The sequence below is a fragment of the Sus scrofa genome, chromosome 8 (assembly GCF_000003025.6).
Source record: "Sus scrofa isolate TJ Tabasco breed Duroc chromosome 8, Sscrofa11.1, whole genome shotgun sequence".
Classification (NCBI taxonomy): Eukaryota; Metazoa; Chordata; class Mammalia; order Artiodactyla; family Suidae; genus Sus; species Sus scrofa.
This window is the reverse complement of record NC_010450.4, coordinates 75330375-75346181: the sequence shown is the minus strand read 5'-3', so window position 1 is coordinate 75346181 and position 15807 is coordinate 75330375. Positions and strand designations below refer to the sequence as shown.

The 15807-nt window shown below is 50.9% G+C and overlaps 1 protein-coding gene and 1 long non-coding RNA gene across 4 annotated transcripts in view; one reads left to right on the top strand and one right to left on the bottom strand.

Annotated features, from left to right (window-relative positions):
- Positions 256–8871, bottom strand: SFRP2 (secreted frizzled related protein 2). Its single transcript, NM_001244395.1, is given in 3 exon segments — positions 256–1428; positions 5681–5761; positions 8125–8871. Coding segments are annotated over 3 exon segments (885 nt in total). The 5' UTR covers positions 8624–8871; the 3' UTR covers positions 256–1123.
- LOC110262135 overlaps positions 11481–15807 on the top strand; it is a 152021-nt gene continuing 147694 nt past the window's right edge. For 2 of the 3 annotated variants that reach the window (XR_002346724.1, XR_002346723.1), the window contains exon 1: positions 11481–12404. This is a non-coding gene — a long non-coding RNA (uncharacterized LOC110262135). The remainder of the gene's footprint in view (positions 12405–15807) is intronic. The other variant, XR_002346725.1, reaches the window with a different exon arrangement.

The following is a 15807-nucleotide window of genomic DNA, read 5'->3' as shown; positions in this document are numbered from 1 at the left end:
CCGGGCTGCTGAGCCCCTTGTAGAACCTGCAGATCTCTGCTTCCCTGCAGGTTCCCAGGGGTAAAATCTGTGTGAGATGTGAGGCGAGCTGCATGGTGGGTGGCGCAGTGGGGTGACATTTTCTGAGTCACTTCGGAAGCAGACACATCACACTACAGGAAGGCTGGTGGGCTGCAGAAGAAAGAAAACGACTGCTCTTGTACCAACCGCTCCCTTCCCGGTTCCTCCTACTAAGACAAGACAGAAGACAAGGAGTTGGTAAAACAGGAGGTCAAGTTTATATACAAGAATATAATGTTTATCTGAAATATTTACAGTGTTGGTTAAAGCAATATTTTTACAACTTTTCCGGGTCAACTACTATGTATATTACAGGTAAGCTACAATGGTTTAAGTGGCAAAAGTAAGTAAAACATGTTTTAAACAAAGCGTAAAGTACTCAGGTCAATCACAAAGTTGGTCTGCTTTGCCCTGTATCTGAAGAACTCATGCTACGGTGGTTACTGTGGTTTTTATAAATGGAAGGACTCTACCTGGAAACGCAAAATGCAAGACATGCTACAGCTGTTAAGTTCCCATCAGGGAGGTAAGATGACTTAGGCGCTGAGTGTCAGGCTGGAGCTGAGCGAGATCGTTGAGATAACAGCCAGCTTTATCTCAACCGGGTTTTAGACCCACCAAAGTTTGGGCCACGCTGAAAAGTGAAGCTCTTTTGCACATAACGGCAAGCTCAGCAGAACGTGAAAATTGGTTGACCCAAACCAAACAACCCCAAACATCACACCCAAGTCACTGTTGCACCTATTCAAAATTAGCGTTGAAGTGAGCTATTTTAAAACTCCATACACATAGCCGTGGTTTTATTAGTTGGAAGAGTTCTACGAGACTTGGATGGGTTTTTCCTTTACGTGAAAACAGCTATCCATTCCTGAGGCCTCCTAGGGCCTTATAACTCAGGAAATGCTGGGGGGGTGGGGGTGGGGGTGCAAACGTGCAAAAGGCCAGAGAAGCTGCTCGGGGCTGGGGCCGGGGCTGCAAGGGACTGTGCTTGGATCCCAGAGCGGACGTGGAAGGGGGGTCGCTGAGCCCCGAGCTGGCCCCAGGAGCAGGCGGGGCACCAGGACTAGCACTGCAGCTTGCGGATGCTACGAGAGATGCGCTTGAACTCTCTCTGCCCCTTCTGCCACCGCTTCACCGAGGTGATCACCAGCTCCCCGCCCAGCTTCTGTCCCATGACCAGATAGGGCGCGTTGATATCGTTCATCTCCTCGCAGGTGCACTGCAGGCTGTCTTTGAGCCACAGCACTGACTTCTTCAGGTCCCGCTCGGACACGCCGTTCAGCTTGTAAATGGTCTTGCTCTTGGTCTCCAGGATGATTTTGGTGTCTCTGTTGATGTAGGTAATCTCTTTCACTTTGATTTTCAGTGCTGCCGAGACCAGAGGGGACAGAGGACCAGAGAGTTATCACGAGGGCAACACATCCCCCTGCCTATTTGCGTGACTTGGCTTGAGGGAGGGGAGAAACGCTCCCCAGGGCTAATGGGACCCTCAGGGGCTGCAGGGAGGGGGTTGGGAGCTGAGCACAGCAGGTGGATCCATTTCTAACAGGCACCTTGCTCTGCATCAGCCATCCTCTCAAAACTCTCTTTTGCAGGACGCCGGTGACTTTTCTGCCTTGCCCTCGTGTTTGTATGTAGGCTGCCTGTGACTTGTGCTTTCCTCAACAAATGACTTCCCCTCCTGGAAACTTCAGCATGAAAAGAAGGGCCTGACTCTTAGGTGAAACCTGATCCTTCTGTGGCCGTAAACTTTAAACTCAATTTATTACATCGGAGAGGTTTTTGGACAAACCTGTAAGGAAATTATATCACACAATCATTGTTTTCTAAAGAACAGACTACGGGGCAGGAAAATTGATCTTACAGCTGCATTTGATTTGGTAAAGTAACTGGCAGAAAAATAGCCAAGACTCTTTTTAAGAGCACAACATGTTTAGCTGTAAAAGTGTTTTTCTGCAGACCTCATCCTCATATGCCTGTCCAAGGCCAAGGCGTTTATAGATCATATATGTGCTGTTTCCAAAATGGATATGTAGACTCATTAGAATGCTAAGACCAAAAGTAAGTGGTTTACTATAAAAGACACATTTTATCATCATGGACAGTATGCTTTGGGAACGAAAACCTGCAAACATACATGCTGGAGTTAAATTTCAAGACTCCATGAAGGCAGGGAAAGGATAGAGTTTTAAAGCTGGAAGGGATGACCCAGTTAAAAATCTCTTCTTGGTACACCAAGAATCGGAAATCTAGAGACGTTCAGTGACTGACGTGAGGTCATCCCGTTAGGCTGTGCCCTGGCTGAGTCTAGCTCTTAGAACTCGGGTCTCCGATCGCCCTTCTGTAACACCCCTGTTGTTTCTTACACTTAATATCAAATGTCTTGTCCTGCTTGGCTCATTAACACATCCAACCAAAATAAGTAATGCGTCCCAAGACCCTTGATGACATGCAGGTGTGACTTCCTGACTTTGATGGCGTTTAATGCATTGTTTAAATCAGTAATAGAGGAAGAGGGTTTGGGGTGGGTATCACAACTCTGGGGATCCCTTTCTCTCTCAGAAAGGGCCTTTGACAAAGCAGGGCTTTTCCAGTCAACCAGGAAGGGACTGAGGCTCAACCAGGTAAATGAAGAAGGCTGGGGCTTGACCCCTGGCAATGCATCTTCTTCCCATGGCCTCTGCCTAAGGGGTGGGAGTGGGGAAGAGAGAGTGGGGAAAGTGATAGCACTGGTACCCGGGAGCCTCGTCTATAGCACAGAGCATCGGTCAAAGTTGACAAGCTCGAGCTCCAAACATCAGAAAAAACCATCACTTTTAACCAGGGGCAAGATATTTATTATGCCTCTTTCTCTGGCTAGGAAAACATCAAGTTTGTACGAGTTTAACTATGGGAAAACTTTGGACATTTCCTTCCTGGGTTTTCAGCTGGGACCAAATATAGGGAATCAAAGCTCCCAGATAGCTTTTCCTGCCCTGGAAGATGTGAAGGGGATGCCAGATGTGGTCAGAGGCAGAGGTGATGTTACGCTCTGCTCCAGCAACCGATTGCCTATAGAGGCAGGCAGCGGTGGGCTGTGCTTTCTTCACCGGTACCTTCTCCACTGAACTAAGGAGTCTCTACCATCTTCCCTGAACTCCAGACGTGCAGTGGGCAGAGTGTCATGCTTTCATGGATGGTTCAAGTTAAATACATCAGATTTTCCTCTTTGTTTCCTCCACCCTCTCACGACTCCCCAAAGTACAAAGGCAGCATGGAGAACCACCGTATGATGCATCATACAAACCACTAAAAGGTGCATCTTCCACGATTTAGGTTTATCATCCCCTTCGGGATCAAACGAATGTGGAGAAATAGGAAATAAAACTTGTGAGGTATCTACATGCGTGATAACTTCAATTGTGATGACTCCCATGTTGTTGTTTTTGTATTTTTTTGTTCTTTTTAGGGCCGCGCCTGTAGCATATGGAGGTTCCCAGGCTAGGGGCCGAATCTGAGCTGCAGCTGCCGGCCTACACCACAGCCACACCAGATCTGAGCCGTCTGAACTCCTTCTCATGTTGTTTTGAAAGTCCTTCTTGGGAGCTGCCATTGTGGCTCAGCGGTTAACGAACCCAACAAGCATCCATGAAGACATGGGTTCCATTCCTGGCCTCGCTCAGTGGGTTAATGATCCAGCGTTGCCTTGACTGTGGTGTAGGTCACAGACTCGGCTTAGATCTGGCGTTGCTGTGGCTGTGGTGTATGCCGCCGGCTTCAGCTCTGATTGGACCCCTAGCCTGGGAATTTCCATATGCCATGGCAGCGGTCCTAAAAAGACGAAAAAACAAACAAAAGAAAGTCCTTCTCCTCTAAGCAAAGAGAACACTAGGATGGACACACGCGCGCGCGCGCGCACACACACACACACACACACACACACACTCTTCTGGCCCAGGTCTTGATACAGCATCCTTAGGAAGGAGGTCTTCTATAAGGTGAGCCACAAAGCACACGGGTGTGTGTATGTGTGTACCCTAATTTCAGCTCTTTTGGAGTCCCACTAACTTTTTCATGGAAGTCAGGAGAGAGAGCTCTGTTAACTCTAGAGCAAAGTCCATGAGCTGCCAGAAGAACAGATATTTTGTATCCATTTTTTTTTCTATAGGTTCTACTAAAATTACATTGCTTAAATCCTGCTGTTAACCCAATGCTGTAGCATGGAAGCTAAGACTGGTGCTTTGGGTAAAGCTTGGATGGATGCTGCAACATTCCCAGCCCCTCCTATTTGGAGAGTTGGCGGTATCTGAACATGGACACGAGACCCTGTCATCCATCTGTGGCTTTCCCTGAGGCACAGGACTGGCCAGAACTTAAGAGTCATCCCTTCCTTCTTCTCCTAAAGCTGGTGAGGTTAAACCCAGGACACTTCCCAGAGATGTGGGGCTGTAAGGAACAGTGATCGGATTGCTTCTGGCATTTCTGGAATCTGGCCACTTCTCAGACCCGGCCGGTAAGGTGTCGGGAGAGAGAGTGGGCAGGCAGTGACTTCAACAGTGGGAGCTGGCGTGATGGCCCTCCGTCTCCAGGACTTGGCTGAGCGTGTAGACATGTTAGGAGAGATCTATTAGCGTCTGCTATTGTTTGCTGGACCTGGGACCACATCGGTTTACCAGTAAGTTCACGCTTCTGCCTGAATAAATACTTTCGAAGGGCACCAACCTCTCAAACACACCCAGAAGTGCCTTCTCTTGGAATGGGAGGAAAACAAGCATGTCCCGAGAGTCTGGATGAAATTCCCAGCCACCCCCACCTCTGAGATGAGCAACTGAGTGCCGAGCCTGTGTCTCCCTGGCTCCCCTGCCCCCTGCCCAAGGCCAGAGGACACAGGTAAGGTGTTGCTGGAGCAGCTCTGGGTGGACTCTCCAACCCTCTTTGCTTTCAAAGTTCTCTCTTAAGGGGAGCGACTTCTATGCCACTGGAGCTTGAGCAAATACACGACACATTATTTACAGGCCCCAAGCACCATGTCATTACGGTACCGCTTACCAAAGTAAATCCCTAGCTTTACTTTTTCTTCTTTTTAAATTGAAGGGAACTCTCCCCGTCCAATTATTAACCTTGGATATATTCACTGATGGTGGAACACAGGGAAGCAAAGCATCATGGGTTGCGAATTAAGTAAAAATATTTCTATTTGGCATTTGAGTATATGTATTTCTACTTTCGGCCAACTTAATGCCTTGAATCTGTTTTGCTGGGGCCCATATTTACATGTTTCCATTCCTAGGACATGTGCTAAGTGACTAAAAGAGAAAATGGCTCAGGATTATGCTTGTTGGCAAGAAAAAGCCAAAGTGAAATGAAAAATGTGCCAATAAAAATGTGTAATTTGAACAATTCTCATTATGTGATTATTGCATAAGAGAACAATGGATCTCACCTAAAAAATATCCAACTCAATATGGGGTAGTTAGGCAGAGAGGAAACTAGAAAACACAAGTTAGATGATTTTAGGAAAGATGAGCTGTGTTACCCAATCTTTATCTAGTAACATCTTAATGAAGTGTGTCTTTAAGCTGTACCAGTGAATAAAACTTTTGAAGGTGAAGCATTTCATTCTTGGTGGTGGATGACTTACCAAAATCATTTTTACAAAGAGTTTCCATTATGTCGTTGTCATCCTCGTTTTTGTTTTTGCAGGCTTCACATACCTTTGGAGCTAGAAAGGTGAAAACATTAGTAAGTTCGCTTAAAAGGGAACAGCAGGTGGCATTTATGTGCAATTCACAGGGGCTTATCCAGGCAGGTGTGGCAACGGTCCTGGAAGACCCCAGCTTCTTTATAAAAGAAGGCTCACTCATTCCTAGGAAAGTCTCCCATGCCTCCCATTTTTTTTTGATGGGCAAAAAAATGCCCAAGTGTTGTATGTCACATATGATGGCTTATGCCAGCTACGGGTGTGCCGGGGAGCATGGGTGCAGCTGCAGGTAACAGCCAGCTTTTAGCTTAGCTTTTCCTCCCATTCCTGGGACAAACTCAGTCTTGAAAGAGCTGGTCCTGAAGCCTCTCTGAGGAGAAAGCACTAAAAGACCCTTGAGGGTTTTTGGAAAACTAGCAGCCACAAACGATGGCCAGAAGATCTTCTTTGTCAGCTGCAGGCCACCGGGGCAGCCTGGCTGCTGCCAGGCTCTGCAGCCAGGCTCATTTTCTCTGAGGAGGGGCTGGGGGCGGGAAGTTCTGTTCAAGATATTTTCAAGCATGGACTGGAGGAGAGGTGGCTAACATTCCAAGGCTCTCTTCTGCTCTCTGCCTCTTGGATGCACACCTCACTATGGGCTACACGGCCTGTTCCAACGGGTTCTGTAGCACCTCGTGCTTCCCGCCCAGTTTGTGCTTGCCTTGAACAGCTTTTCTTTCGTTGTTACCTTCACCTCTGGTGCCCATTCTTCTTGCCTCTCTCTCCCTGCCTGTGTCAAACTCTCGAAAACAAACGAGACAACAACAAACCCCCAACAAACCAAAAACCCAAGGCTTTTCCTGAAGCCAGTGAAAGTTGAAGCAAACTGTCTCTGGGGTCTGACCAAACCTAGGAATGTGTCCTGGCCTAATCAAGACTGCCTCCTCTCAAAGAGTCTGATTTCTTGGGAAAGGGAAAAAAGAAAATATGCATATTCTCCATTCATTTATAAATGTACTGATGTTGTCTTTTAAATGCAGGCGGAATTAAACTTTCATTACTCTGAGATTGAATTTTCACAGGAGCAAAAGCCCATGTGACTCATTGATAGAAATTATTTATCAAATTAGAAAACGCGCAGAGCAGATTTTGAAGAATGTACACTTTTGTTTTGAAGGGAGAAAGGGCTTTTTGGAGAAATGGAGGATATAATGTTGGTGGGGATGGTGAAAAATAAAAACAAAAGCAACACACATAAAACTGCCCTTAACTCCCCTCTCTCAAACAAAATGCAACTTTTCCAATTAGGAGTCTAGGAATGTATATAAAATGTTACTAACCTGTATTGGTTGGTCTGTGGTATATGTTGGACAAATGTTTGAAATATGCCAAACATTTGCAATAAATTATAAATCTAACCAATAAGATGATTGCAAACTCACGGTGCCTGCCAGGAAAGATTGCTAAGCAACTTTGCATTTTCTTTAACTAATGATGGCTGTAGGAAAACAATTAAGGATTGAAAGGGAGATGCTGCTGGAGACCTGAAAAGGATCTGAGAGCCCCTTTTCCATCCTAGGGGGACCCAAATCAGCTCAGGCACATTGTATATGTTTTCCTTTTAGGAAGACTATCAAGAGCCCATGAGGTTTTCATTGCTTTGATGGTTTTTGCACAGGAACTCCCCCTTGGTTTTCTAAAAAACTTGGGAAACTCTTTTGTACGATTTTTTTCCAGCTAATTAAAACCACTCCTAAGATAAAGGCTGATTATTGATAGAAAAATGACTCCTGCAGATTCCCTTTGTGGCCTCTGTCTTGGACACCTGAACAGTGACAACCAAGGCTCCATCTACAACACAAACGAGCCAGTCCTGCTGCTTTTTATTTTCAAAGCCTAAATAGGCAAAAAATGGAGAGTTCCTTAAAAGACTCTCTGCTAGCGCATTTTGGCTGTCCGTGCCTGGAGGGAAAATTCCTGTGCCTCGAATCCTGCCCAGTGTGAGAACGTGCTGCGGGAGGCTGGGGCCAAGGTGCTCTGGCCAGGGTGTCCTCCTCCACGCAGGACACTCTCAATTGCCGCCCCCGCGCTAGCATCTTTAAAAATAATTGTATATACACCTACAAAGGAAAGACCATTTTCAGCTCATCACCCCCCGCCCCAATCCCACTTTTTAACTGTCCCTAAGAAAGAACTGGTATAACTCGGGAAGGGGATGAGAGTCTTGGGTGTGTGCTGAGGGTTAGTGGTATCTAAAATTTGTCGCGATGACACACCAGGTCAAGGAGGGCGTCTGCCGCGCCCGGAGCTGGCATGGAAGCACCGGGATGTGGGCTGGGGGCCGAGAGAACATCTCCCGGAAGGCCGCGGTGGGAGAAGCGAGAGTAATAAAGAGGAGGGCTTACCTTCCTCCGTGGCCGGCAGGAGGTGGTCGCTGCTAGCGAGGGGGATGCAGAGGTCGTTGTCCTGGGGGAAACGGTCGCACTCCAGCATGTCGGGCCAGGGGAAGCCGAACGCGGACATAACCGGAGCGCAGCGGTCCTTCACCTGCACGCAGAGCGAATGGCACGGCTGGATGGTTTCGTCCAGGTCATCGAGGCAGACAGGGGCGAAGAGCGAGCACAGGAACTTCTTGGTGTCCGGGTGGCACTGCTTCATGACCAGAGGGATCCAGGCGCCCGCCTGCTCCAGCACCTCCTTCATGGTCTCGTGGCCCAGCAGGTTGGGCAGCCGCATGTTCTGGTACTCTATGCCGTGGCAAAGCTGCAGGTTGGCCGGGATGGGCTTGCAGTTGCTGCGCTTGTAGGAGAAGTCGGGCTGGCCGAAGAAGAGCCCGCGCGCCGAACCCAAGCAGCAGTGCGAGGCGAGGACTAGCAGCAGCAGCGAGCCGGGGCCCTGCGGCATCGTGGGCGCGCGACCCCCGGGGGGCGGAGGGAGCCGAGCCGAGCAGGAGAAGCACGAGGCGGCCGGGGCCCGAGCTTCTCCCGGGCCCGCTCTCTGCGCTCGGTGAGGCTCCGGGGCCGGGAGGAGAGCGGCGGGGCTGCAGGAGAGACGGGATGCCAGGCGCGGGGAGGATTGCGCGGGCGAGGGGCTCTGCGCTCGGCTCCGCACGGCAGCTCCGGGGGCCTCCGACCCGGGGGAGCAGAGTGAGCGGCGGCTGGGGCCCAGCCAGAGTTTTCTTGGCCTTTTTTTATGCAAATCTGGAGGTGGGGGGGAGCCGGGGAGGAGCCAGCGGAGAGTAATCCGAGGAGGGTTGGTCACTGCTCTCTGGGTCTTGTTTTCCGTTGAGAATGCCCCTCACGCCCTCCCTGGAAGGAAATTCTGGCTGCGCCCCCACCGACCCCCGCCACCCCCTCCCCAGATGCTGCCAAGCGCGCTCGAGGGCTGCCGTAAACAACCACCAAACAAATAGACAAGCCTGGCAGCTTTGCCCCAACAGTGAGCGGGCGGGGCGCGGGCTGCGCGCGGTGGGGGGGGGGGGACGCGATGAGCGGCCTCGTCGCCAGGTCCCGGACAGAACGCGCTCCGCCCCCACGAGGCCCGGGCCAGGGTTTGTTTGACCCCAGCCTGAAGTTTCTGCTCGGGCCTGGGGGCTGCGGGGCGGAACTGCGTTCCTGGGAGCCGCGAGCCAGCAGCCGGCCGGCTCTTTGTGCCCGCTCGAGGCCGCCTGGGTGAGGTTGGCCGCCCCCATGAATCCCCAGCCACAGTGCCCAGCCTGGCCCATCCCGTACGGTGTGGGTGTGCTCCCGCCTGCCCTTTCAAAAATCAGAATTTATGTAAGTAGAGTCGGAGGAGCCAAACTGTGACATGAAAAATGAAATCTCTGTAAATCGTTGGGGATGTTATTTTGGGGTGAATCTAGAAAATTTTGCCATTGTGGAAACGCCTCTACAGGGTTTTATCGGTCACACACCACTGTGCACCATTTCCCGGTTTGGGAGAAGAGAGCCTGCCTCACTTCCGAAGTGAACGGAAGGACTCAAGGCTCGAAGGCATCACGGGCCCTAACATACGCTGGCCTTTGCCGCGGGCGCTCGGGAGAAACGCAGCGTGTGCCCTCAGGACACCGAGTGGAAAGGCTGGTGCCGGGTACCAGGGACTGGCAGAAAGTGCGCCAGGTGGGCAGCCTGGGGAGGGGCAGGAATGCCTAGACACCCACGAAGCCTTGGCAGTGGTGGTTCCTTCACCTTACACAGACCGGCGGGTGTAAGACACCAGCAAACAGGCTCTCTGCTCTCACGGAGCTGGGGCATCTAGGGCCCCGGAGGACCCCAAAGAGTAAGTTCACAGCTGTAAACCGGGACTAAGTTGCCAGCAGGGGGAAGGTGCGTGCAGCGGGCCTCATTTTCTCTAAGCGCCCCGAGTTTCCACTTGGGGACGGTCGTCTCTGTCCTTTCAACCCCTCCCCCTGCTCCCGCCCCGACCAAGAGCGAGCCGCCACGTTTCTTTCAAATGGAAGATGGGAGCATTTTATTTCCTCCCGGCCACTTAAGGGCCATCAGTAAGCTCCGTTCAAGGCTTCTCTATTTCTCTGCTTCCGGAAGATGGTTTGGCCTGGGGGTGCCCCCAGGCCCAAGTCGCTCGGCTAGCTTAGTGGTCCCACTGCTTAGAGGAGGGGGTTAACGTGTGGGTGGCGAAAGCCCACTCTGTTATCATCCTGGCCGTGAACCCATCAGGAAAATCGCCACCCAGAAGGAGAGCCTCTTTCAATTCTGAACCAATAATCTGGGTCCCTAAAAGCCTAGCTTGCATCTGTTCTGCTTTGACGCCGGTGGGCTCCGCCCAGAAGGACAAAAAGACGCTCTTCCAGCCGAATTGGTCCTGGGTTTTTTTGTGTCAAAGTAAAGCACCAAGATGTCTAAAAACTCGTCTCCCTGGTAAAGACTACTTTGAAAGTAAACTTCAAATGAAACGCAAATACACGGAACCAAGCAGCTCATCAGAGCCTGCGCTCTGAGAGATGCTAGAACTTGGGTCCAGGGCTGGGATGAAGGCCCTCCCGCCTCCGCCGCCCCCAGCCCCAACGCCCTCCTCTGGGTCGCCGCTGCTTCCCGGACCTCCGAGGAGGTCAAGGAGTCCTGAGCACAAGGGTCTGGAAGCCGATCCGGGTGTTTTGAGGCGGTGCGCAGCTGTGCACCCGGGAGAGTCTGGGGGCCCCGGCGCCCCTTGGGCCCGCGCGGCCGGAGGCATTGTTCCGAGAGCCCGCGCTGCACTGCTGGCCGCCAGGGGGCGCCGGGAACCGCTCTAGGGGCTCCACAGCCGCCGCGCCAAGGGTCGGGTTCCAGCCTGCCTGGTTCTTGGGTGGCTGCTCCTTTTCGTACCTGCGCCACTCAGCCTAGACCTTACCCTGCTCAGACTCGGTCTTCCTCCCGCATCTCGGATCGCGCCCCTCTCGCTTTCCCTTCCGCCACTCGTTTCGCGCCAGACGGGCGCGCCCGCGAGACGAGAGGCAGATCGCAAGAAAATAGGAGAATAACCTCTCACCGAGGCCCGGACACGAGTGCGTACCGCTCTCTGTGTGAAAAACCGCACGGACACAGATGATTGGCGCAACTCTTCAGCCCGGGTCGCTGCGCCACGGCAGAGAGATGGGCGCGCGCGGTGCAGCCCCGCCGCCGCTGCATTGACCCAGGCTCTTTCTCGCTCTGTGTTGGCCCTTGGGCCTACAGGTCTTCTCAGATCCTTGCAATTCATCAAAATTCGCCGAAGTTTTGTCTTTTTACAGACGGAGAGTTAGTGCTTACTCCCCTTCAACCCCCCACCCCCAACTCCCCAGCCCCACTCCTCCGGGATCCGTTTGGTACTTGCTCTTTTTTAGGTACAGAAACAGTTCTCCCAAAGTAAGTAGTGGAGGGCGTCCACTCCTCTTGGGACTGAAGTGCACAGCCGGGCAACCTGCTTAAAAGGGTGGTCTGTGGGTCCCAGGTGATGGGGTTGGCCCTCCGCCCCGCTCCCACCACACACTCATTAAACTACAGTCCACCTGGATGCTGCAAGCCTGAGAATCTCAGTCCCCCATGATCTGGATTTGGCCGTTTCTCTGCTTGTTTTTTGTTGTTAAGGCACTGAAGGATGTTGTTTTCTGTTGTTCAGGCACCAAGAAAGTTCCTGCCAAACTTGCCAGAATAATTCAGTGCTTGGTTCAACCTATGCCGCTTGCAAGAGTTTCTGGGGAAGGCAGGCCCCTCACTCTCATGCTCATATTCTGTCCGGAGGCTGGAATGGGGTGGGGGGGAGAGGCTAGGGCTGGTCTCCAAGCCTGGGGCCGCCAGAACTCTGACGGGGAAACCGAGCCTCCTACCCACTCAAGAACAATAAAGGCTTCCGGACTCTTATTTCCGAGAGGGAGTGCAAGCAAGAGGGGGGGAGGGGTAATCAGCTGACGAATTAATTTCTCATAATTGAGCACCGGTGAAGGGGCAACCTCGAACTGGAAACAAGCTTCTTAGCCCCCAAGTGGTCATACCACTGACCTTTAGCTCGGAAAGCTTGTCTTTCGACGTACCCTATTAAAACGCACGGCCTCTTGGGATTTAAGCCTTTACAACAACTCGGGAGCGGTCAAGAGTGCAGTTACAGCTGGCAGGCCCGCAGTGCCCTGGAGAAGCACCGCGAAGGAAGACCCGGCGCCCTAACAGACTGGCCAAGGGCCACCCCTGTCCCCGGAGATCCTTGTAGCCATCCGGTAAGTGGGTGTGGTTATTAGCACTTGGCAAAGAAGCAGGAGGAAACTGAGGCGCCGAGGGGTTAAGGAGCTAGAACCGGGTCACACGACGTGCGGCCCAGATGCCGGTGTTGCACGTGTGTCGGCTGGGTGATGTTCGGGCCCTGGCGGCCCTGGGGATGCAGCCTGACCAGTCGGGCGTCCGAGACAGCGTGGGTGTTTGGTTTTCATCTATCCGCAGGCCGGCCTGGTGGGTGACGTCACCTTCTCCTGCTGGGACTGTGACCCCTGGCCTTGGCTGCTCCCCGGGGGCAGAGCGGCGTGCCAGCTCCAGCATTTTTCGTGGGAATCGCGGCAGCCGATTGGGGCGCCATTTCCCCAAACGGAAGGCTTCCCGAAACACCTCTAGGGTTGCAAATGGGCTTCCTTTACTCTGTCCAGGCTCGGAGATCTTTTATGTTAGTATACATCGGGCGTGAGACTGGGTCATTTCTTTATTTTCTTTTATTTGCGTGCAGCGGAGGAGGAATATTACCTCGTTCTTTCGCCTTTGGCTTTCCCCTGCGCCCGCGCCGCACCGCGAGGACACACGGTGCCGCTGGACCGGAAGATGCCTTGCGCAAAGGCGCGCGGGGCAGGTGTTTGCAGCTCCACTGCCTCCCCCTTTGTGCTTGCGGGTTCAGACACAGATTTTCGATACCAAGGTTCCGACCCGTGACCGCAGAGCCTTTGCCTTGCGTCTTAAGTCAAGTTACCCACTGCTCCCCCGAGCTCTTTGCGTGTATCTCTTTCAACATTTAAGGGGCCGGTGGGCCCCACATCGGAGCCGGAGGAGAAAACCAAGGGTCCAAGGAAGCTCTGACTCTGGGAGCAGGCCGAGGAAGGGAGTGGGAAGGGCGGCGGAGACCCAGACTGAGGTTGGCTCTCTGCCGGGGCCCTGGCGCAGGGCGCGGGGCCGCGGGGCCCTGGGGGCAAAGCAGGAGTTGTACCAGGTACCTAGCGGCTACCTGGCTGTGAACAAGCCTGCCAGCGAGAGCTGTAATTGCTTGCGCCTGTGTGAGCCCTCCGTTTGGGGGTGGGGTTCAAAGCCAGTGTGAAGCCCTCATCCGCGAGGTTCCCGAGTTCCTCTTTGAGCAGAGGTCTGAAGGCAATGGATGGATACTTTTGGAGTGACTGATAGAAAGCAACTCCAAAATGCTAACTGAATAAATAAATTACCCCCACAATGATCATCTCCTAATGCAACACATCATTTTCTTGCTCTTCCCCAGTCACTGGGATGTTTTAGTCACAGCTGACTTGGGATGGACCCAGGAAGCTGTTTGTATGCTTCTCTCAGAAACAGCTATAGACGTGTTATGAGAGACTGCTCTCTGCCTTGGGGGAGACTGATTTCTGTTTCTTCTCTTGTTCCCTCAATGGGAAATCAGCCCTAGACATTTGAGGAGTCAGGATGGAGCTAGGGCAGGGTTGGTCCTCCCTGGGGCTGCTTCTGCTTCAACACAGAAACAAAAGCAACCCCCCAAAAACCCCAACCCACCGAACACAAAAGCACCTGCCTGGCGTGGTTCAGTGGCCTGGACCTCTGAGAAGGAGATTCTGTTTCTGTTCTCAGCTTTCCTCCCCAGAAACTTTTTGTTTACAGCGTAAAGTCTCAAATTTGCTGGACCGGTAGTACTTCCTTGGCCTTGGGGCTTCAGAAACTTGAAATTCGAGTGTACACCTAGTCCTTTTGGTGCTCTTACTTAACGAAATACTTACTGAGCAGGGCTTGTATACAAGGAACCCGTGGATGTGCTCCCTTTCCACTGTCCTGCCTCTTTCTTCCCAACCCCTCCCTCTCTTCCTGGGGTCCCAGTAGTTTATTGCTCACCGATGTGTTGCAAGTGCTGATGAGACTCTTGAAATGAAGCATCTCCTAATTGCTCACATTAGGAAATCCTGAATGGAAAGGGCAAAATTCCAAGGCCATTCACAGAGGGCGGTCCAGAACCACTGTGTGTCTCTGGGAAGAAAAACCTGCTCCATTGTCTGATTTGAACAGCAGGGGTCACTGGCTAAGCTGGTGTTTCACTCTGGTGGGAATTTATTGCCATCAGATAAGAGCACAAAGTCAATACAATAAAGCCTGTTGGTTCTAAAGCAACAGCTGGAATCTGAGTTCCTGCACACATAAACCATCTTTCCAGAGACAAATCCCAGAATAAAAAGCCCTTTGTCATTCCTACTGAACTGACTTTTAGGGACCCCTTGCCATATTCGGCATGTGTTTGTCTTTCTCTGTAGTGGTAGAATTTTATGTTGCCCAAGCTAAGATATTTGTCCGATGCATTGAAAGGAATTCATCCTTTTATGACATCCTCGGCTTCGATAAGTCACGGGTATTCACAGCTACAAACAAATCTGTAAATTAGAAAAGGCACTTGTTTTGGGTTGATTTAATGTAACCTGTAATTTCAAACTGCAGTGTCCAGCATACACAAGATTTGGAACTCTGACTGAATTCATTGGCACTAAATGTTAACAAAGTTTCATTAGCAAACCTGATACTTCTTAATAGCTTGTAAATCTCTAGCTGGAACAATGGGGAGTGAAACAGTACATAGAAATAACATTTCCAAATGTTAAATTGGGTTTCTGGTAGATGGCCAGTCTGTGAAGTGTCTAATGATCATCTAGGTCACGTTGTCCAGAGCTTTGCTGTTTTCTCTCAGTTTCCTTGAAATCTTACTTAATTAAAGAAGTTCCCAACAAGTTCTGCCCTGGAAGAAAATAAAGAAGAGTGCTTTTACGAGTACAGTTAATTTATTATTATTTGTGCTAGTTTGGAAACCTTTTCCATGTCTAAATTTGTCTGGATTAGAGCTTCAAAATTAGATTAGCGCAAAGATTATCAGATGTTTTCTTTTATAGATTCTTCGCTGGAATAAATACTGAACATGTGTTTTTAGCTCTATGCGCTTTTGTATTATTAGGTTGAAACTTCTACGTCTTATGCTAGTTATCCTTCCATTCAGAACAGGTGAGTGTGGTGGTGGTGGAGAGGTGGGGAGGGATCAATCTTGCTTGCACCCTGCCTCCAAACCATATTTCTTAAATTTTGGAATTTTTTTTTTTTTTTTGATGGAAGAGTGTATAGTTCCTTAGGATATTCTCATGGCATCCGAAAGACTTGGACAGGTAGTCACTGAATTATTTCCATGGAATGCTACCATTTCACCAGAGGCAGGACAAATATTGTGCCCTGTTCTTTCTTCTTTTAAACCATAGATGATGTAATTCGCAGCCTAATGCCTTAAGCAGGGAATCCCTCAGGTTCCTTGGGGCTTAATTTCATCCATCCTATCCAAAGATTATTGGGTCTGCTACCACATACTGTGGGAGTAATCAAAAGGTCCAAGTATTTATAGGGTTTGTGATTTGG